General features: G+C 33.4%; 1 protein-coding gene across 1 annotated transcript in view; it reads left to right on the top strand.

Annotated features, from left to right (window-relative positions):
- The window catches only part of LOC126971827 (voltage-dependent calcium channel type A subunit alpha-1-like), a 75,434-nt gene extending 52,271 nt beyond the window's left edge, over window positions 1-23,163 (top strand). Inside the window, exons 2-11 of the mRNA XM_050818256.1 lie at window positions 8,885-9,019; window positions 15,745-15,877; window positions 18,110-18,249; window positions 19,224-19,324; window positions 19,883-20,038; window positions 20,449-20,669; window positions 21,319-21,422; window positions 21,534-21,649; window positions 22,024-22,139; window positions 23,104-23,163. Of these exons, the coding sequence (XP_050674213.1) occupies window positions 8,943-9,019; window positions 15,745-15,877; window positions 18,110-18,249; window positions 19,224-19,324; window positions 19,883-20,038; window positions 20,449-20,669; window positions 21,319-21,422; window positions 21,534-21,649; window positions 22,024-22,052 (1,077 nt within the window). The 5' untranslated portion in view covers window positions 8,885-8,942 and the 3' untranslated portion in view covers window positions 22,053-22,139; window positions 23,104-23,163. The remainder of the gene's footprint in view (window positions 1-8,884; window positions 9,020-15,744; window positions 15,878-18,109; window positions 18,250-19,223; window positions 19,325-19,882; window positions 20,039-20,448; window positions 20,670-21,318; window positions 21,423-21,533; window positions 21,650-22,023; window positions 22,140-23,103) is intronic.
- The last annotated feature ends 326 nt before the right edge of the window (window positions 23,164-23,489 follow it).

Consider the following 23,489-nt stretch of genomic DNA (forward strand, 5'->3'; position numbering starts at 1 on the left):
CCCCCCGCCTTTTAGAAATTTAAAAAGTCTGCCTATATTTAAAACGAAATTACGACAATTTCTTGTACAAGAGCAAAGAGCGCAAGAAAGCTTGGCTCAAGATATGAGTGTATTATAGGTTAGGTTCAGGTTTGGTCTTAATATACTTATCAATTTGTGAATTGATTAGCATCCGAACTAGGTAGTTATTTGTAATCATAGTAGTTTTTTTATATTTAGTAGGTATTTTCTGTCTGGTGCTGGGTAGTCCTATTTCATTTTACCTTGTTTTAAATTGTAATAATATTCCAATAATTGTAATATGTTGTAGTAATGTTTTAAATTCAAAGTTTTTCCCATTACTTGTGTTTAGTTTAATGTTCGTATTAAATCTGTATATTTATAGCGTATAAGTGTTGAGACAGTTACGAAGTCACAACGGCTCAAGCAGAAGATAGGCGCTTAGCATGCAAAATATGTGTGCCAGCATATGCCGAGCATGAGCTTATTTGCGGCTAACGTTCCTAGTCTTTTAATAAGTATGGATTGTTTTATTGTTTAATTTCAAATTTAATTTAATTTAAGAATTGTTTTATTTTTTGTGTGTTTTTTAGCTGCAAATAAAATATTTATTATTATTATTAAAAGAGCAGTGAATGTAGAGTAACCAATACCAATGATACCAAGCTTTACCAGTGGGAGGCTCCTTTGCACAGGATGCTGGATTATAGGTACCAAAACGGCGCCTATTTATGCCATGAAGTAGTAATGTGTAAGCATAACTGTGTTTCGGTCTGAAGGGTACCGTAGCTATTGAAATTACTGGGCAAATGAGACTTGATATCTTCTGTCTCAAGGTGACGAGCGGAATTGTGGTGCCGCTCAGAATTTTTGAAGAATCCTGAGTGGCACTGCATTGTATAATTGGGAAGGGCGTATCAATTACCATCAGCTGAACGTTCTGCTCGTCTCGTCCCTTACTGTCATAAAAAAATGGAAATGCGTGAGGTTTTCAAGGATAAAAGCAAGTGGCGTTCAATTATCTCTGCCTACCCCGACGGGAAAACGGCGTTTGTATGTATGTATGTCTACGTTGAAATTACTAAAACTCTTATATTTGTGTTAGCCCTTTCAAATAAAGATTTCTATTTTCTGTAATACCAAGTATCACTTGAAATATATACTATACGTAATAATATGTATACATAACTGCAATCTTGTTAAGCATTGGCCGTGAAAAACTCTTTTCTTGTATGTCCCTAATTCCTCTCAATGGTCATAAGAATACATTACTGTGAACATTTTGTTAAATTCGTATAAATCTACACACACATACCTCACAGACCTGGAAAATACACTATTTTCCAGATTTGCCTTGGTATTGGAATCTATTCAATCTTTATATTAAAATTATAGAGGTTTTCATATTTTGTGCGCGCATTACGTTAATACTTCTGAATAGATTTTAATTAAGTCTTCTACTATACGGCCACATTATCTCTGGACCTCGCTGGAACGTTAAGCCCCCTCCCGTTCCCCTTGCACCCCCTCGCGCTCGTCTTGTTGTGTCAGTACGGTTTACAGTTTCATTTCTGTTTGTTACATGTTGTGATATTTTTGAAGTTTTATTTGTTTTTTTTGTTTGTTCAGAGGACGCAAATAACCTCGTAACTCTAAGCCGTTCGGTTGGGCTTTCCGAGCATTCTCCATGTTGGTAAATCTAGGTAGAATCATCATAATTCTCTTGGGTTAATGTCCTGTCAGATGTCAGCTAATTTTATCGTGGAATGTACACCATACGCTCAATGCTTAATAGCTGTTATAGTTAAGGTTTAAGTCAAATTTCACGTTAACAGTAACTGACCTTAAAATAGACTGTAGTTAAAGTTAAAAAGTGTAATATCAAGTCAATATCGAATATTTATCTGTAACTTGTGACAGGTCACTATTTAGCTATTTAACATTAACTATAGCTTTAACCGGCGAAGATGGGACGGTTACGGTTAACAGTTAAAGTTATGACGTCATCTAAGAATAGTCAATTGCAACTCATTTTTTGCTTAACCGGTAACTTTTTATATGTTAAGGGATACACATGGTTACAAATAATTAACACTTTTTATTCCGATCTATTGGCATACAGTTAACATACTTTTTGAGCGATTGACGCCGTGGTATTTTTACCAAATAATTAATGTGGAATTTCAAAAGGTTTTGGTTACAAGCGTCACTCTCTTTGCTTTATTTAATTACGACGCTGTAAACCACTAAAAGTCACTACTACTGAAACATGGACATTTTACGTACTTTGTGATATAATAGTTCTTTCGAAGATATATCAATTTCGAATATATATTACTAAAATCCAAAAAAAACTTTCCAAAATATGATTTTAAAATTGTTTAGTACATTTCGATATATTGAGATTTCTTAATTACAATATAATTCTATTCAAATTTAAATATTTTTATTCAAAATAGGCAGTGGCGTTCTATACATATACGGCCGTACCCAATATTCAGTCTTTCTCCGATTGTGGCCTACTTGAGATAAAAATCGTAACTATCGTTGTCTTTTCTGTCCAATAAACTAATCAACGGTAACTGACCTAATCCGTAGACGCTGTCTGTCAATGGGAGGACGTATAGCTTACCAGCGATAGAAGTTTGTATGGAAATTGCAATTCACGCGTCCCTATATAAAGCGATAAGAATGACTTATCGGGTATATTGGGACAGCTTCAGATAATTGACAGCTAATTACTGACAGTAGAAGGTAGTAATTTATCTCTATCTGTAGATAGTATATTGGGAACGGCCGATAGACAATTCACGTCATACAAAAATAATGTCTAAATATGGCACATGCCACAACTGACACCATAATAAGCTTCGAGTGCTATGTCTATACATTTCTGCGTTTACTGCAGTTGTTCAAAATATTATTGGTCCATAGGCAGCAATGTAAACATTTTTTCAGTTTAAGCTGCGCATGTTAAACTTAGAACCCGATTTTGGACAGTGACATCAGTGGAATAGCAGCTATGTACTTTTTTAAGCCCTGACGAAAAAGAGGGTTGCTATTAGTTTTACGTTTGTCAGCCAGTACCTATTTTCTAATCAAGTAGGTACTATTCAGTCGGAGGTTTTTACGTTTTTTTTTTAAATCACACTCATGTTATAATGGGGAAAGTTTGTATGTTTATTTATTGGTTTGTGTGTATATTTCTTACTCCTCATCGTTTTAAATGGACTTGGATCTAATAAGTTAGGGTAACTTATAATGAGAGAAACAAACACTCAAATATAATATTTTTATTTACATAAAATAATTCGGTGAACTATTTATTAAAATGTTAAGGTACCTGAATTAAATTAAATTTGTCTTTTAGACTTATTTTTTTTTTTTTGGTATTTGTAGTGTAAGCTTAACCATATTGTATGACAGCTTTTGTCACATTGGAGTATGTGAATACTTGTTAATAAGTGCACCATATTTAATGAAAAAATATTCTCTTTACTAAATTATTTACGCTTTTTGCAAAGCAATCTTATAGAAATCAAATAATCTTACCGGTCATAAGTCACACCAACTTTTTTGCGTCTTATTATTTAAGCACTTTTTATAACACGGTTAGGCTTGTTGATTGACACGACACTAACGAGAAAAGTGTGCTTGCATTGTCTTTAAGCATACTTTTCCTGTTCCGCTATCAGACTTTTCTTTATGAAAATAAGGGACGAGACGAGCAAGACAATCAGCTAATTTTAATTGATACGCAATGCCCATTACAATGCAGTGCCGCCCAGGATTCTTATAAAACTTCAAAGATTCAGAGCACTACAACTGCGCTCGTCACCTTGAAACAAAAGATGTTAAGTCTCATTTGCCCAGTAATTTCACTAGCTACGGTGCCCTTCGGACCGAAACACAGTAATGTTTATGCATTACTGCTTCACGGGAGAAATAGGCACCATTGTGGTTGCCCTACACATCGCTATAGATCATCTCCATGTATTAATTCATTCATTTCATTCATTCATTATTTAATGGTTCGGCTTACTCTCTTTTGTGTTTTTTTTTAAGTACACTATTCATGCTGATTAGGAGGCGAGGCTAAAGTCAATAAAATATTGCAATGTCATAAACCATTGGCACGTGTGCAAATTTTGAACAAAATTTGATATTTTCAAATCAAATCAAATCAAATCAAAACAATTTATTGAAAGTAGGTATATACAATACACTTTTCCACGTCATAAATACAATAGAATAATTTAATACATTATATATATAAATGTAACAATAATAAAATATAAAATATAAATGTCATCAATGGTATTGTACCTACATATAATACCTGTTACCTATCATCTATTTATTTTGTTTTGTCACTAAATTACAATTATTGTTCCAAATAATTTTGTCATTTAAATATTCTTCTATCTTATAATACGCATTTTGTGATAGTATGCGCTTAAGAACAAACTTAAACTTATTTTCACTAAGACTTATAATATTTTGGGGTAATTTATTATAACATATACGTAGATATATGCAGGTGAAGATTGTTTAAAGCGTATAAAAATACCTTTAAAACACCTCTTATCGAAGCCACGATCAACTGGAAGGAATAGCACAAACAAAGAGCCAGTTAGCTAATTGATTTAGCTTCAATGGGCTGTGACCCAGATAGTTAAGTTTGAAATGGCACAATGTAATATTATAACACAAATGGAGAGTAACTGTATTTAGTTTCGAAGTTACTGCTTCAGTTAAATTTAAGTATTATATAAATTTTATTAATGCATATTATGTAAAAATAAATATGTAAGTATAAAAGACTAAAATATTACAACCATTAAGTGATAAGAAGAGGATATTTCATGATGTGTGCGCAGTTTTTGCAAAAGAGAAGAAGTAAAGAGATAAATAGTTAATTTTGTAAATAGAGATTTTCTCCTATGTTATGAAGCAACCTATCAATCAATAACAAATAATCCCAAATTAAATCACCTCAAAGTACCATACGTGTACGAAACGAATGAGCAATTTCACTTGGTCGAGTTATATTCTAGCGATTTAAATATATTTAGTCATATAGGTATCGATCGTGTCTCAGTTTGTTTTCGTTGTTTATGCAGATCCAAAGGTTGCAAACCCCTGAATTTGTGTTTATAAGATGTATAGCTTGTAGTGACGGGATTTTATCAGTTTCTTTCATTTGTATGTGATACAAAGCGTTTTCTTTAAATACAGTACCTTTTAAACTAATGAGTAAATCTATATATATAAAAATGAATTGCTGTTCGTTAGTCTCGCTAAAACTCGAGAACGGCTGGACCGATTTGGCTAATTTTGGTCTTGAATTATTTGTGGAAGTCCAGAGAAGGTTGTCAAGGCTGAAAAAATGCTGCTAAATTAAATAAAAACAACAAATTTGTTTTTCTTTTGATGTGTCCATACATAATTTCTGTGAGAGAATTTATTGACGCACGGTTTGACAGTTCTGCTGTGAAACAATTTCATTACGACAGCAGGGTGCATATTTTACGAAGTAATTTTTGATGGTATGATATATTATTGACAAATTCATATAAAAACATTATTTTATTTATTATATACAGAACAACGTCTGTCGGGTCACCTAGTTAAAAATAAAATTATGCCTACAACAATTCCATACCACAACGGTGACTATTTCTGCCGTGTCAAAGATGAAGCTGTAAATGTTAATTAAACCAAAATTCAACCCTTTGCGAAGTGGCGGTAAATATAAAAATAAATAAATACTTTTTTTAAATTTCATAAGTTTCATTTCCTTGACCTACATGAAAAAAGTGATTTTGCTCTGATTTCAGTTAGGTTTTCGATATACTATATTTTTGTCATATAATTATGATATAACGATGCATATTTTGTGGGCTTACATAGAAATGTTACTGTACAATAAATTGTTGAATATATTATAAGTTCATAAAATTAAATAGAAATATGAAACAATAGTTCAAAAGTATACCGTTGAAACTTATTAAGTTTTTATTATGCTTAATCATCTATTAGTAACACATCAGAATAAACAGAAAAAACATAATATTAAGTATAAACAAATATTGCTGTTAAAAATTCCCTCTTACTTCCGTGATAAAATATTAAACTTTACATTTTCAGAGCTCACATAAAAATATGTTAATTAATGATAATTTCTGTAAGCCGTCAGAGCTATTGTTGCGACATGCACGTAACTACCAGCGATATCGTAATAGCACGCTATAATTAACTAATTTTATTAACTACTGCTTAGTAATATCTTTATATATAAAAATTACGTGTCACCTATTGTCCGCGATGAACTACTAATCTACTGAACCAATTTCAATAAATTGTACACACTGTGTGCATCCAAATTGAGAGAGAGGATAGTTTTTTAAGTGAAATTTTTATTACATCGTTTCAAACTTTTTCGTCTGTGTGTTGCATGTCGCGTGACGGTCGGGCGGCGCCTATAGTTTCTCAGCAGCTGACCGTGTAGTGTATAGACTATTACTCATTTGTGCCAGTGGTCCACGCTATTTTGTTTGTTTTTTAATATGTTTATATAATCTAAATAATTGTGAAGTATTATGTATGTCGTACTCTTCCTGATTAAAAATATCTAATCGAAAAAGAATTGAAAGTATTCAAATTTCATCAAATTATATAATTCTCCTGTACTTTAGTTAGGAGATCACTTATATAAGTGATCTCCTAACGTCTGGATCGCTTTTTCAAATTTAACACGGAAGTCTGTCGGGTCCGCTAGTTTTTTTTTTTGTATTTTCTAATTTTATTTCTATGTGATGAGATAAATTTTTGACACACAGTTTGACAGTTCTGTTGTGAGATTTTTCACTAAAAGAACTGGGAAATACGAAATTATTTGGTATAGTACTGATTGAACTTCTATTAATTTCATAATAAAGAAAAAACAATTGAAACTTTTATAAAACACTTTTTAATGGATTAAAACGCGTGTAATTCTTACTTTGGTTTCAGTTGATTTTTGCGTTAAAGTTATATTTTTACTATTATTTTAGTTAACTGTCTATAGCAAATACCACAACCAAGTGTAAGTAGCAAGCACCTTTCCATACCGGGAAACTGTAAACGCGCGGCATGCCTCAGATCAGCGCGATTTTGGCACTCGCGCTGCGTTCGGTATATGTGTTTTATTTCACGTTTAGTAATATATTGCTTATAATTACGATGATTTGAGTGACTGTATCCGAAAAAAACTATTGAAACAAGCTATTAGACCGTGAAATAAACCATCTTATATACAAAATAAGGGTCTGAACTTGGTGAGGGAGTAGGGTGACATACGGCACTTTCGGTTTTGGTGTATATCAAAAATCTAGTGCCCTGCGACACAATTATCCGGTTTATACATTTTGAAATATACAGTATTTAGGGAAACAAATAATAAGACTTAAATGATATTATTTAGCATTAGCATAACTTTAAAAAGTGTTATTATTATCGTACGACCAACACACCTCACACCCACACACATCACCACCCCAAAAACAATTCTTACGTTCCTACAAGATGCAGTTTTAATAAACTTTATTTCACGTTCAACCAAACTATGTAATGCTTCCTTGAGTGGAGTATCCAGGTCAATAAGATATGTTACAAAAAACAGTGTTTGAAAAAACATGATGATTCGTTTATAAAAAAAAGTTACCCCCCTTCCTTTTTAACGTAACTAAGAATATTTTACTAAGAACATACTAAGCTTTAAGTATTTTCTGTGATTAACGCAACAGTCGCGTTAATCACAGAAAATCACACATTACAAATAAAACACTTTTTAAAGGATTAAAACGCGTGTTATTGTATCTTTGTTTTTACATTAGATTTTTGCGTAAAAGTTACATTTTATTATTATTTTAGATAACCCGATGTTTCAAGACCTTTTCAGATCTCGTTTTCAGGGGGACTGCAGATGAAACTAAACAAAGTTAAATATACACGCGTTTAAATCCTTTAAAAAGTGTTTTATTTAAATGATCTATAAGTGTTTTGGCAAAATTGTTACACATATTATCAGACATGTTACTCTTTAACATACGTAAAGCTGCAATAGCGACACTAAAATATACTAAATAAATTTTCCATAATATTATTTCGGAACAACTAGTAGCCGCGCGCTAGCGTAGGCACTGACACACTACGTGTCCCCCGCTACGCCGTAGCCTTTCAGAATGAGTGAGTACCGCCCACGTATGGGTGATTAAAATTTTGTTTAAATATATTATAATTTGTTTGTCTGAAAATATTAAAATTTACGGTTGAGTTGATCTACTCGTTGGTTTATTTAATGTCACTATTGTAGCGCCACGCTATATAAAACTAGTTTGCATTTTTTTATGACAATAAGGTACGCAACGAGTAGGATATTTCATTGATGGTAATTGATACGCCCTGTCCATTACAATGCAGTGCCGCTTGGAATTCTTAAAAAATACAAAAATTCTGAGTTGCACTACAATTGAGCACGTCTCCTTGAGTCATAAGATGTTAAGTCTCATTTGCCCAGTAATTTCACTAGCTACGGCGCCCTTCAGATTGAAACACACTAATGCTTCACGGCACAAATATGCACCGTGATACAAATAATCTAGCCGGCATTCTGTGCAAATTAGCCTCCCACTGTTAATACATGGATCTTCCAACTTTTTACGGTTGAAGAAGTGAGTTGCGACACTTGGTTTTTTTACGAATCATGTTTTTGATGAAATTCTAATTTGGGAGACAGGAATTCTAATATTCTCCCACTGGTAAATGATGTGTTTGTGGTTGTTGTTAATAAATAAATAAATGTCGTTGCTCTGGTGCTAACGTGCAGGTGATCACCTTCCAGGTTGGCGGCAGCGCAGGAGGCGGCGGGCGCGCAGGCTCGCGCGGCGTCAGCTGATACGATGGGCGGCGCCCACCAGCCCGCTACGCCAGGGCCCAGTTCGCTCTTTATATTCTCCGACGAAAACCCAATACGGAGGTGAGAACGCTTTTATAATAAAATTAATAAAGCCTAGCATTTCTTTGATTAACGCGAGTGTTACACATTTATAATAAAACACTTTAAAAGGATTAAAACGCGTGTTGTAAAAATTGTAACCGTGTTTTTACATTAAAATTTTTGCATAAAAGTTACACTTTTATTATTAACAATTTGTTATGTTTTTAAAGTGATAACCCTCACTTCTAGGATTAATACACAAATAAAATTTGAAAACAAAATTTTATGAAGGATGCGGGGCTCGATCCCACGACCTCTGGCGTTTCGTGTCAGTGCTCTCCCAGAAGCCCCCTGAAAGCGAGATCCAGAAAGGCCTTGAAACGTCGGGTTAACTAAAGTTATAATAAAAATGTGACTTTTACGCAACAATCTAATGTAAAAACACAGGTACAATCACACACGTTTTAATCCTTTAAAAACCTTTAAACCCAAATGTTGAACTTATTAATATTTGGGTTACTATATATATGCTTAATATGAAGACGAACATTCTTTTTTTTATTATTTGGTTTAGTTTTCGTAACAGGCTCTCTCATGCTGGCTTAAATGTCACTGCTTGTGGCGGCGACGTAGGACGGGTCGTTCGCTTCCCTAAAATATGGTCGAGGTAGGCGATGGCCCATGCGTCAGGCTCGTGGGCGCTAATTATTGTGGTGGCTGGATGATCTGATTAACGTTATTGTTTTTTTGTATAGTATCTAATAAAATACTCACAAAATACCTTTATTTTGATTGGTGCATCCACTGTACTCAATAACTCTTGTTTTTACGTATTAATTTACATTTTATTTTATTTAGACTTTAAAAAATGAAGCTATAAATGATGATTTAAAGAGTAGAAATGAGTTTCTTGCCACTTCTTCTCATTAAAGATCAATCCTTTCCAAAGTGACGGTAGATATAAAAAGAAAAAAAAAACCTTGACATTCACAAGTGTCATTTGCTTAACCTACATGAATAAAGTAATTTTAATTTGATTATGTATCTTAGGTCGGTGTGCCTTGCGACATAGGCCTCCTCAAACAATTTCCACTGTTTTCTATCTGCCGCCACTCTTAGCGAAAGGGGACCTAAGGTGATCTTCAGCTCGTCTTCCCATCTTCTCACTTTTCGACCTCGACTCCTATGGCCGTCTCTTGGGTATCAGACAGTCAGTCACCCGTTTGCTCCAGTTTTGATTTATTATATGAAAATAAAGGACGAGACGAGCAGTACGTTCAGTTGATGGTAATCGATACGACCTGCCCATTACGATTCTTGAAAAACACTAAAATTCTGAGTGGCACTACAATTACACTGGTCACCTTGAGACATAAGCTGTTAAGTCTCAATTGCTCAGGAATTTCACTAGCTACGGCGCCTTTCAGACCGAAACACAATGATGCTTACACATTACTGCTTCACAGCAGAAATAGGCGCCGTTGTGGTACCCATAATCTAGCCGGCATCCTGTGCCAACGGAGGTCATCTTGCTGACAACGGAGCAAATATTCAGTCCATCACCATTTTAGTTACGATAGTTAGTCGATACGTAAATGTCTGTAAATTTTGTTTCTGTATGTCTAACTTTGTCTTTTAGCTTTAGCCCTAGAATACTCCTTGAAGCCCAGGTTTCACAGCCATATGTGACGCAGGGGAGAATACAAGTATCAAATGCATTTTTTATCTTAATGCCTTGTTCCTTGTTTTTCATAATTTCTTTTAAGAGAACCCTGTTTATGTTCGAATCTGAACGGCGGTGGAGTAAAAGATTGGCGGGCTTCAGTGCTTTAACGGCTAGATGGCGTGTCATAGAGATGTCGCTGTATTTTGTGTCTTTTATGGTATTCATCACGGGGAGTGCTCCGAAGAACTGTTTAACCTGATTCCTGCTGCCTTATTCCATTTTGCACGTACTCTCGACAAATTGGGATATCATTCCCACCATCTGGATGTGAGGTGGTCTTCCACAGTGCTTTCTAGTGCGGTGTTTTCAGGACGGTACGACATCGAAAGTGCGTACACCATTCTAAATGATCGGAAACGCTCCTGTGATTCCTCCTGTGTTTCAAGAGGATGTGGGCGGTGGTGATTACTTAATATCAAGTGGCACTTACGATCGTTTCTCCTTCTCTTCTATAAAAAAGGCTAGGGCCGTTGTCTCTTCCGAGGGTCGCCAATTCTACTCCCCCCAATTAGTATGTGACTAATGTGCTTCCGATATTTTAATTAAGTATTCTAATTCGACTCAATGAAGGTAAAAGAAACATCGTGTACTTGCTGTGGTATGGTACCTGCGAAAAGATTCAAAATTAGAAAGAGTTCATGAAGGTGACCAACTCACTCTGGATCAGCGCGTCAAATAAAAATGTGGGTGTACTTATGTATATTATACGCACGCAAGAAGACTTACACTTCTTTGGCGTAACAAAACAAAAATCATAATTTTTTTTTATTCCTCGTGCTATTTTACGTTTGTAGAATGAACAATATTGAAATAAAAATGTCACTCATTACAAATCACTCAACAAATATGTTAATTGTATTTTCTTTTATTAACGCGAGTTTTAAATAAGATACATTTTAAAGGATTAAAACGCGTATAATTTTAAATGTCTTTTTACATTAGGTTTGTGCGTAGTATATTTAATGATCCGTATATAACTTCAAAAAGCCCGCAAAGGTACAGAAATGATTGTCTGTTGTTTAGAGAATCTACCTTAAAATTATTTTATCTGCCACAGTTATTGAATTGCAAGAAATATTTTTTTATGGTAAAAGGAGGACAAACGAGCGTACGGGTGTTAAGTCATCACCGCCGCCCACTTTCTTTTGCAACACCAGAGGAATTACAGTTGCCGGCCTATAAGGAATTTACAGTTTTTACTTATTATGATTTTATTACATGTTTAAAGATAAAGGAATGAATGTACGTCCCGCCAAAAACGTGCTCTGAAAACGTCACGAAACGTCGGGCCGCATCACCGCCGCCCACTTTCTTTTGCAACACCAGAGGAATTACAGTTGCCGGCCTATAAGGAATTTACAGTTTTTACTTATTATGATTTTATTACATGTTTAAAGATAAAGGAATGAATGTACGTCCCGCCAAAAACGTGCTCTGAAAACGTCACGAAACGTCGGGTTAACCTAATGTAAAAGAAAAAACACAGTTGCAATTACATGGGTTTTAATCTTTTTAAAAGTATTTTATGTTCATTGTTAATATGCGATACAATACGTTAACACAAATAGAAAAGGCTATAGCAGCTGTGGATAGATTGATTGCTCACTCCAGTTTATGTACTCTAAAACTCCTGGGAATATATTTGTTCTAAGACCAGCGTCCAATAGGATGACCATATTGGGCTAAGATTTGTCGTCAATCATTCGACACCTGTTTCGCATCTACAAATGTATATTTAAAAGAGATTTCCATCGATAATTAATAATAAATAAGAAACTGGCAGTCTCGTTTCAGAAATAGGCGAGTCAACATCTCCCGATAATTCCTCGTGTAGATACTCACAATATTTCGATAGCAAATAATAACTCTTTATTTTGCAACAAAATCCAATTTACTTCACTTTGTCGGTTCATATCTAAATGTAACACAAAATGCGATGAAAAGATAAAAGAGATTGTAAGCGAAGTGCAGCCTTACATAAGGGCTCATACGTAGAACTTTGATAAAAGTGTCAAACAAACCGTTCACGTTTGTCATTAGAGCGTTAAACATGTTTGAAAAAGTTCGTTTTTCCGTGTATTCACAAGCAAAGCCTTGGAAGTCTCTTTGCGTTGACAGTTAATTAAACTTCTAACCATAGACTTACGGACGTTCCCAATATTCAGTCTATCTCTTACTTGAGATAAAAATCGTAACTATCGTTGACTTTTCTGTCCCAATAGACTTATCGACGGTAACTTATCCGTACACGCTGTCTGTTAATGGGACGACGTATAGCTTACCAGCGATAGAAGTTTTTATGGAAATTGCAATTCACGCGTTCCAATATAAGGCGATTAGAATGACTTATCGGGTATATTGGGACAGTTTCAGATTACTGACAGTAGAAGGTAGTAATTTATCTCTATCTGTAGATAGTATATTGGGTACGGCCATTAAAATATAGTAGTGTATAAGCAATATTAAGGAGCTAACTCCAAGCGTGGCTTTTTACGACTTGTCAATCAAAATCGATTACAAAAATAACAACGTTTAAAAAACCGACTTCGAAAACTGAAAAGTATAAAATAAACTTAATGAAGATTTAATTTAATACACCTCTTATACAAATCTTATACCTTTTATGGGTTTGAAGTTTTTAAACGTACTTTTTTTATTTTTTACTTTTAAGTGTCATTAATTAGATTTCGTTGTTTCTTATCGTCTTATATTAAATAGTTATTTTTTTAAGTAGCTATGGTATCCGTATGCCTACAAAAGATTCCGCGTGACATAAACAATATAGATCCCCTATTTCACGTTCATGTGAGACACTGAAATATCGTGAAGCGTGTTTGTTAGCTATGAATGACAGGCAACCTAAGACCCACTTATCGTCAAACTGTTTAATAATAATAATATGTATTCAATCTAAAAGAAAGTTACTAAAAAAGCAGTTCACAAACTATAATAACATCATCCACGTAAACAAAAACATTCATAAAATTGTTCATAAAATGGGCCAAACTATGCCAAATTTTTAGAATCACAGAATCAAGATAATCGTATCATAAATCTCAGCGTAATAGGGTGTATATACATAAAAATACCGTTCGAACTGAGAACCTCCTTCTTTTCGGAGTCGGTTAAAAACAATAGATTCACTTTCCTATTCTATCTTGTTGTAGTGTCTACAAATCTCATACTAAATTTGTGGGACTGTTTAATATCAAAATTAAAAAAAAAGTTTACTGTACTGTTTAGGTAGCGCACTTTCGATATCAGTTTTAGAGTTTTTTGATATCTGTAATAGTTAAGAAATAATCACCTGGTCCCACTCAACGATACAAAATTTCATAATATAAATAATTAGAACTATGCTTCAAAAGATACACTGCCACCAGCGCCATCTATCCGATATGTTCGTCGGAGTGGTCACGTCATCCTTTGTGTGTGCACAGATTCATTTCAATTAAATTAAAATTCAATTTTTAAATTAATAAGCAAGTTTTGGAATTGAAGATTATCTCATGTATTCCAGTTCCGGTTTCCGTTTTCACTTCCGTTCCCAACATATTATATGAATCTTATTTCGAGGAAGATTGCTATGGCAAAATAAACCTACTTTTGGTATAGTATAGCTTATGGACGTGAATTTCAGTTTTTCACAAATCCCGCGGGATCCATGGATTTTTCCGAGATAAAGCCTATGTCCATTCCCAAGCTCCAGTAGATCACTGTACCAAATTTGATCAAAATCGGTTCAGTAGCTCCGGCGTAAAAGCGTAGCAAACCAACATACATTCACATTAATAATATTAGTAGGGATAAAGATTATAAAGTTAAATATATAAAGATTATAACGTTAATGACATGAATACAGTTTTGAGCATAACTTGTAAGACTTAGATTGTCGGAAGTCAAAGGAATAATCTTGTACATCGTCAGGTTCATCTATTCATTACATTCTAATTAACTCTAGCGTTCACTCGGATATAGGGTTTAATTTCATACTAACGTTATATTCTGAAACTGAAAGCCTTATAATATTGCAGAAAATTGTGTTGACTATTTTGCTCTATAGGTTTTGAATTGCAATTTAATAAAGCGACTTTTAGATACTGTTTTGCGAATATCACATTAACAATTATGTGTAGTACGAGTTTTGTTTTTTTATTTGGGGAACAAGAACAAGGCTAGCTGGATGATCCTATTACCAGAAACTCTGCATCATGTTTTTAAAATTAAAGTTATTATAAACAATTCGTTATGTTTTACGTGATAACCCTCACTTATGGGATTAATTACATAAATAAAACTGAAAACAAAAATTTGAACGATGCAGGAATCAATCCCGCGACCTCTCGCCTTCTCTTTCCAACTGAGCCAACTGTTCGAGTGACGTATCGTTTATAAAATCATGTATGCTTTGTTCAATAAATCTAAAATTCTCATTGTTTGGAAGAGTGGCTTTGGTTGAATTTCTTGTATCTTCTTTTCACCAGCTCTTACTTCTTCCGAATATATGGTGGATTAAGTAATTTACATTAAATATTTAAATTGACTTAAATGCAAAGTTTTAGCCTATTTGAGTAAAGTTCATTTGACTTCAATGTAGTTTAAGAGACGTTCTATGCGGAAAATTTCACTGAAAGCAGTAAATGAATAATATAATTATTTGACCGTTTTTCCTGTTAAATAAATTTTCGTAAAACTACAAATTACCTATAGTCACAGTGGTCGCACATTCTTCAGACGATAACAAGTGTTTTTATGTAGGTATATTGTTTACAAGTTTAGTGAGAGCCACGCAAATATTATACTATCTTCAAATGTATAGTAAATATAGAAACAATTTCTAATTAGTTTATTTTATACTTAAGATTAGTTTATTTAAGTATTTCTGTTTTTGTTAAATATGTTAGCATTATACGTTGGAAAAAGCGGTCTTCCTTAGCTCTTAAAAGGGAAGTCCTTAAAATTCTATTAACTATGCTGCTGAATAAATAATGTTTTTGTTTTTTTTATTTGATTATAATGTGATAACCGTACGTTTCAGGTATACAAAGTTTATTATCGAGTGGCCGCCCTTTGAGTACGCGGTACTCCTCACCATCATTGCGAACTGTGTGGTGCTGGCGCTTGAGGAGCATCTGCCGAACGGCGATAAAACCATCTTAGCACAGAACCTGGTAAGAACTTCATCATATGTGATACAGATAGGTTGCATAATCAGCCGTTTTACAAACCGACAATTATGTTACAAAACAGACCTTGACGGCCTTACAAATAAAGTTAGTATAACCTTAGATTAAGGATTGTTCTCTGCTGCGCTCCAACTACATACCGCCCAAGTTGGCGTACTCGAGCTAATCTCGAACAATGTGTGACGTTGACTTGCCACATCTTCTGTTAAACTTATGCTTATGATTGAAATTACAATGGCGGGTTGCGTAGTATAAATAATACTACAAGAAATAAGAAAGACACTGGGACAGCATAATATCATCAGTAAGTATTTTGTATTTTAATAATTTTAATGTAAAATAACACGAAGCGTGTGTTACATAATTTGAAATATGCCATTGACTGTTAAAATCCCACGCACCACCACAAGCATCTGATAGTTGCCGTAATAAAAAAGCTATTGTTCTTAGGTACTGCGGTATCTAGTTGGAGCGCAGTACAGACCAATCCTTAATCTAAGGGTATAACGTAATTCCTGAGAATAAACCAAGAATACGCAAAATGTTGACTATATCGCTGAACACACTGTCAATAACATGATAAATCCGAAGTTTTCCGAATGTCAGGCAGCCTTGCATAATATAAACGCGCGAAACGTTATACTTCTAAATAAACCTATTTTGAGCAAAACATCTATTGGTAAGCATTTTGTATATTCTTGGTTTATTTCCAGGTTTGTTTGTAAGGCTGATAGTGTTTTTTCTGTAATAACTGACTCTTAATACATAAAATTGGGTAAGAGTTTTGTATGTATCGATACAAATTCAGGGGATTAAAAGTTAAGGGTTACGTAAAAAAACTTAAATGCGTTAAACCTAACTAACGTTTGCTATTATGTAGAACATACAGCAACTATTTTCATTAAAAGATATATTCAATGTACACGTAAATAGATTACAAGTAGAAGGGATTATTCGTTTTTTCCAAAAATTTTAATACCAATTGGAAAACTAAGCAAATGCAGTATGCTATTGTGCGTTGCACAGTTTGAACTTTCGGTTGTGTACAATCAAACTATGGAATTTAGTTTCTGGAGCATTATGCCCAGAATTTTTAAGAAGCACCCAGGAAATTGTCTCTCCAACTCTCCAACCCAATCCTCTTGTCAGGCAAGCCGTGGACTATGTACTATAATGGGAATTTAAGAAAGTTTATATTATATCAAAGCTTGTTTGACAATGAAGGTTTATTATAATATAGTAGATGATTTAAAGGATAATAATGCATGGTTCTTGTCCGGTTCTGCGGAAGCCACCTAAATAGTATAATATTATATTAAATAGTTGATATATGATTTAAAAGATGGGCTGGAAGTTTCTTAATAGTTCTTCTGCTCATTTCATAGCCCATTTACGAATATCAGTTCGTAATCATCATATCTTTATGACGTTTTTATGTTGTTGCAATATATTATGTTATTGTCACTATGTTATATTCTAATGCTCACCTAGACCTTTCCGTAGTTGATATAAGTACATCTTTTCCGATCCTGACAAGCTAATCACAATCTTCAACCACAAAATCAGCACACCTTGACAGACCACACTCTTCATTGAATGATGACGAAGTGTCTCGGAGTATCAAATTGACAAGTAACTTGCTTTGTGAAACCCTAGGCCAAGGTTAGGTCATTCGCTTCATACTAAAACAATATCCTTAACCCTCGTACCGTTAAGAGCAATTACGTCAATGGGAAGTCCGAAAAAAAGGTTTAAAATTGATATTTACAAAGAAAATCACGTAGGTAATTATAATTAATACCAAAGATATTATAAATGAGAATAGGAAGGATCCTGAAGGCAATATTATTTAATAAAATCTTGCATAGCCCACAGAAACACACATAAACTTACTAAACTAAGGCTGGGTTGCATCATATTAGATGTTATTTTTAAGGTTTAAGTCTAATTTAACGTTAACAGTAACGCTGACATTAACATACACTGCGCAATGTTTTGCATCATTGTATTCCTTGGCATAGTTAAAATTAAAGTGAAAAAGTTAAAAATTAAGCCAATATTGTACATTTATTTGAAACTTTTGACAGGTCGCTATTTAGCTATTGCATAACATAAAAAAATTGGTCTGCTTAAGTTTTAGGTTACAATGATAACATTTTTTACTCTCCTTATTTTATTATTAAAAGTTCTCTACATCTAATATCTCTTTTGTTTCAGGAAAGCACCGAGCAATACTTCTTAGGAATATTTTGTGTAGAAGCCTCGTTAAAAATTTTAGCCTTAGGTTTTGTTTTACACAGGGGATCGTATCTGAGAAATATTTGGAACATCATGGATTTTTTCGTTGTAGTAACAGGGTAAGTATACGCGACATGTTTAATAGATTCACCATTTATGTTTAAATTTAATGATGATAAATTTCCAATTACTTTTGTAAAATTATCACTTGGAAAAGGTGATGATACATTTGCAAAAATTGGTAAATCTTTAAGATTAGATTAATTAGGTAAGGATGGGGTTCATCAATTAAACATTCAATAACAAAATTAGGTCGATGACGATATTCGCCGAATACAACGTGGATGTTGACCTGCGGATGCTGCGCTCATTCAGAGTGCTTCGACCGCTCAAGCTCGTCTCGCGGATACCAAGTAATTCACAGTAATTGGCGAAAAGTTCACATAATAACTACCTTATTCTTGTTCTAGAATACTTCCGCTAGTTGTACGATTCGATTTTAATGTAGATTATAAAACGCTAGTATTGAAAATAGAGATTAAAGTTTTAGCGACGAGTGTAGCGTCGAGATTCTGCCACTTGCAAGATTTAACAATGTGATAAATAGCTGCGTGGTTTTAAATTATTTGTGAGATTTGACAATGCTAAGTATACTTCCCATTTACGTCTAATAAATGTTGCATACTAGTGAAATATTTGTTATAATTTTATTGTGTTTTTGTAGGTGTTCACAGATAAACAGCTGATGCGTTAGTTAAATTACGATTATACATAGGTGTGATAAACATAGATTAATAAAAGTTGGTAAAATAAAGTGTGTTTAGCTAAATGATAATCGAGTAACTAGTTATTCTTTTTTAGAATGTAGATATTACTCGTATTTTGTTTTCAGTATAGAGGAATGTGCTTGTTTATTTTTTTGATCACTGAATGTGGCAGTACTATTTTTATTTACGCACTTCGGAAAACACGATGTGACTATGATGCGTAGTGTGTTTAAGTTTCCCCGAACAAGCATATTCTTTGGTAGTGATTTTATTTTTAAGTTAGATGCTAGTACAAGCTATAGTATCGAGTGATATGTGTTTGGCAGTATCGTCACGCAGATGCCGGACATCGCGCCCGAGGTCGACTTCCGGACCTTGCGTGCCATTAGGGTGCTGAGGCCCCTTAAATTAGTGTCGGGCGTTCCTAGTGAGTTATAAATTCTTAGTTTAGCACTTCTAGCATCACTAGCTATAGCTGTCTGTATAAAGTAAAAAAAAAAATCAAAAGAATTCGTACACTTTCTAGAACCATCTTTTCTATTTGACATTCCCCATACTATGATCTGACAATTGAATTGTTCATGTCAATATTTCACTTTATACAACAGTACGTATCACATTGTCTGCACGTACATTTATAATATTTTGCTCATATTTTAATATCCTTGTCTTTTAAGTATTTCCTGTAATGCTTGGATTTAGTCTCGTATTGCTTAACAATTTTGTATCCTTCCTTAATACTTCTAGTATTACAACCTAATAAGACTTATCTGAGATTGGCTTCATTGATTTAATTTGAACATCAAAATTTATACACCCATTCATAAATAAATTCATTTGAGTTAATTATTCTTTGACAAATTCATTATCATTCTGATATATACTTAAACTGCAATTGGATTTGAAAAATTTCGAAATAGAAAATTGTAAGTCAATTTTTTTGTACTTCTTAGTATAATTATTAAATACATTTTGTATTGTGCAGGTCTGCAAGTTGTCTTGAAGTCTATAATCAAGGCAATGGCTCCGTTGTTACAAATAGGTCTATTGGTGCTTTTTGCAATAGTAATATTTGCCATCATAGGACTCGAATTCTATTCAGGAGCTCTACACAAGACTTGTTATAGCTTAGAAGATATAAGTAAGTAAATCAAGTTATTACTATATTATCACTTATTATTAACACTATAAATTATCACTTATTAAAACTATGACAACCCGTCCTTCACCGCCTCGCCTCGTTCGATTAGTATTCTTTATATGAAGTTGTATGGAAAAACATTCATTAAATCAACTTTGTAGCAAAATCGAAACGCATTGCTCGTAAGCTGTCCGACCGATGCATACATATTCTAAGCGGACACCGCGACCTTTACGCAACGGGAACAACGCGGTAATACACCCATATACCCACTTGTAGACAACGAGTGGTCGAAAAATGACGAGGCGATGCTGGTCAGGTGCCAGGTAGCTTTGAATGAGCTGGTGAAAGCTCTAATAAAATCTAATTCGATATTGAAGAAATCAATAATAAGGATAAATTATTTATAGATGAAATAGTAAATGATGGAGATGCACCAACGCCATGTAACGCGGACAATGAAACGCTGGCGCCTTATGGTGCGAATGTGTGCGCATATGACAAGAGCACGTGCTTAGAGAAGTGGGAGGGGCCAAATAGAGGAATAACGTCGTTTGATAACATCGGTTTCGCTATGCTCACAGTGTTCCAATGTATCACTATGGAGGGCTGGACTGCCATCCTTTATTGGGTAGGTTTCATATTAATATCTGGATTGTTGTCGTAGCTATTTGACATATTAATGTTATTGCAATCAGTTATGCGAAAATGTACAATCCCAATAAATATAAAAAAAACTAAGAGATCACATTAGCAAGAACAGGCAATCTAAAATACCTATGAAAGCTATACCTATAGGATTACGTATATTATACATATTATATACATTATACATGTAAGATTTTTTGAAGTTATCCATGCCTTATCAACCTGTAAATACCGTGTTGCAAGTAGATTCCATAGTTTAGTTGGTGATAGATAGTTTCTTAGAAATCCCACTTTTTTTTATCCACTCCACACGTCCTTATGATGGAGACGCTATTCCTGTGTGTTGGTACGATGGTAAAGTTCAGCTCAAATAAACCACATATATTTCGTATATCGCATTTATCATTCAGAATTATATTGTACTATTAAATGGGAATTGTTTACAAGCAGCTACAATCCATTTCAAAAAGAATTGGAGAAACATTTCGCTAATGTTAGAAAATTTTTCACTCTCAATTTATGTAATAAAACAAATACGTTTCTGTCATCCATAAATACTTTTGTAGGACTAGAAATTTCTATCGCGTCTATTATAAAGTGCTCTTAAAATGTGTTATATGGTTATGTTTCAGACAAATGACGCCTTAGGTAGTACATTCAACTGGATTTACTTTGTGCCTCTCATAGTACTGGGTTCATTCTTTATGCTCAACCTAGTTCTCGGTGTACTTAGCGGGTAAGCTTTAAATATAAGCTTTAAATAAATTTAAGCCACACGACATCACATTATTTATTTTTGTTGATTTGATTTTAATTTCTGTTTATTAAGTAAAAATTGAATATACAGAGAGTTCTCTAATGAAAGAGCTAGAGTCGAGCGTCGCGCTCAGTACCAAAAGGAAAGAGCGAGGCAAATGTTCAATCAAGACTTCACTGGGTACATTAACTGGATAACAGAAGCAGGTGTGGCGTGTGATTTGTGTTTGCTGAGTGATCTATGTTCCTAACTGCTAACTATGCGGTATTCTTTTCCGCTAGCACAAAATATTATCCGAAGTTGATCGACAAATACAAAGCTTAATACAATGCTAAATTATTATTAGTTTAATCAATTTCTGGATGATTATAGTTTTGTTTGATTTTGTATAATTTATCTTTCGTTTCGTTAATGAGTTCAATTTGATTTGTTTTCATTTAAACATCATGAATTCCATTATCACTGCTATTATTCACATGTATCTCACTAACAATATCAGCAGAATATGTATGTTATGTGCTGCTAATCTTAGTAAACTCATTTAGTTAACATAAGTAGCAAATATGTGGCTATTTTTCAGTGAATTTGCTAAAGAGCGAGAAAAAGTAGAAAATAGACAAGAATATCTTAAAATAAGAAGACAGCAGAAGCTAGAAAGAGAACTCAATGGCTATGTTGAGTGGATATGTAAAGCTGGTGAGTAAATTAGATCAGATTTACACTATACTGTTCTCTACCTTATTCACCTTTAGGTGGTGGCTGGATGATCCTGTTATCGCGAATCCTGCTTTCGTTTTTAAATTTAAAGCTATATTTTCTTTAAATGTTTGCAAATATCTTTTTCTACTATTTTTACTTTATTTACTAATATTTTATATTTACAGTGTGTGTGATAATTAAATTAGCTAAATTAAATGTTTTAATAATAGGGAAAATTAAAGCAATTTCAACATCAAAAATAAGAAAAATAACTGTAATTAAAAAAAAATATTAATATTTTATATATTTAATATTTTTTATATAAATCAAATTATAAATTTTAATATTAATTTTTATATTAAAATAAATTACTCAATAACTATTGAAGTTTTTTTATTTATTTAATATTTTAATTTTTCACGTTGAAACTTTTAAGTACTTTTTTGCATCACGATGCATAGGTTGTATTTAATATAATTTGTTTGATGAAACTGAAAATATTGATTTACAGCCGTATTCAATAACGTGTCTCTACTTACGGATACATTGCTATCACCGTTTAATGACAAGATCTTCTATCCATAGTTATGTCCAATTTAAATATAGTCCAATGCTTTATGTTGATTGGTTATTGAAATGTAAGTAAGATCCATAGTTATGTCCAATTTAAATATAGTCCAATGCTTTATGTCGATAGGTTATTGAAATGTAAGTAAGCGTAATAGAATAGATTTGTCTACCTTTAGTAAGTTAAACTAAGAATAGATAGGTTATTGAAAACGGCCGTTAAAAGAGTTGCGATGAGTTACTGCCACTTCTCATAAAAGTCATTTATTTGACTCACATGAATAAATAACTTGTGTGTTTGAGGTAAAATGCCGTTGTTCTTTCACTTTCTTTGTAATATACTACTAAACGAAGAAAATTTTCATAATTATAAGAATTGTATTGCTTTTTTCAGAGGAAGTAATATTGGCTGAAGAGCGAACAACTGAGGAGGAAAGAATGCACATAATAGAAGGTTTACACATCACTTTATATTATTTCGCAAAGAAAAATACTACTTATATCGTAGTCAGCTTATGTATGCAATAACAGTAATTCAAGATAGTTGTTGTAATTTTCCTTGTTGCTCAAACTACAAATACGAGACTTCTCGGTACTTCAAACATTACAAAATCCATTCATAGCAATAGATTATTTATTGGTCTCCGCTACGCTCCAATTTGATACCGCATTACCAAAGAACAATTGTTTTTTTAATTGGGCAACTATTAGATGCTTGTATGCGTGACATCTTGACACTCAATGGCATCTTTCATATTTTGTAATATACGCTTCGTGTTA

Source organism: Leptidea sinapis, chromosome 24 (assembly GCF_905404315.1).
Source record: "Leptidea sinapis chromosome 24, ilLepSina1.1, whole genome shotgun sequence".
Lineage (NCBI taxonomy): Eukaryota > Metazoa > Arthropoda > Insecta > Lepidoptera > Pieridae > Leptidea > Leptidea sinapis.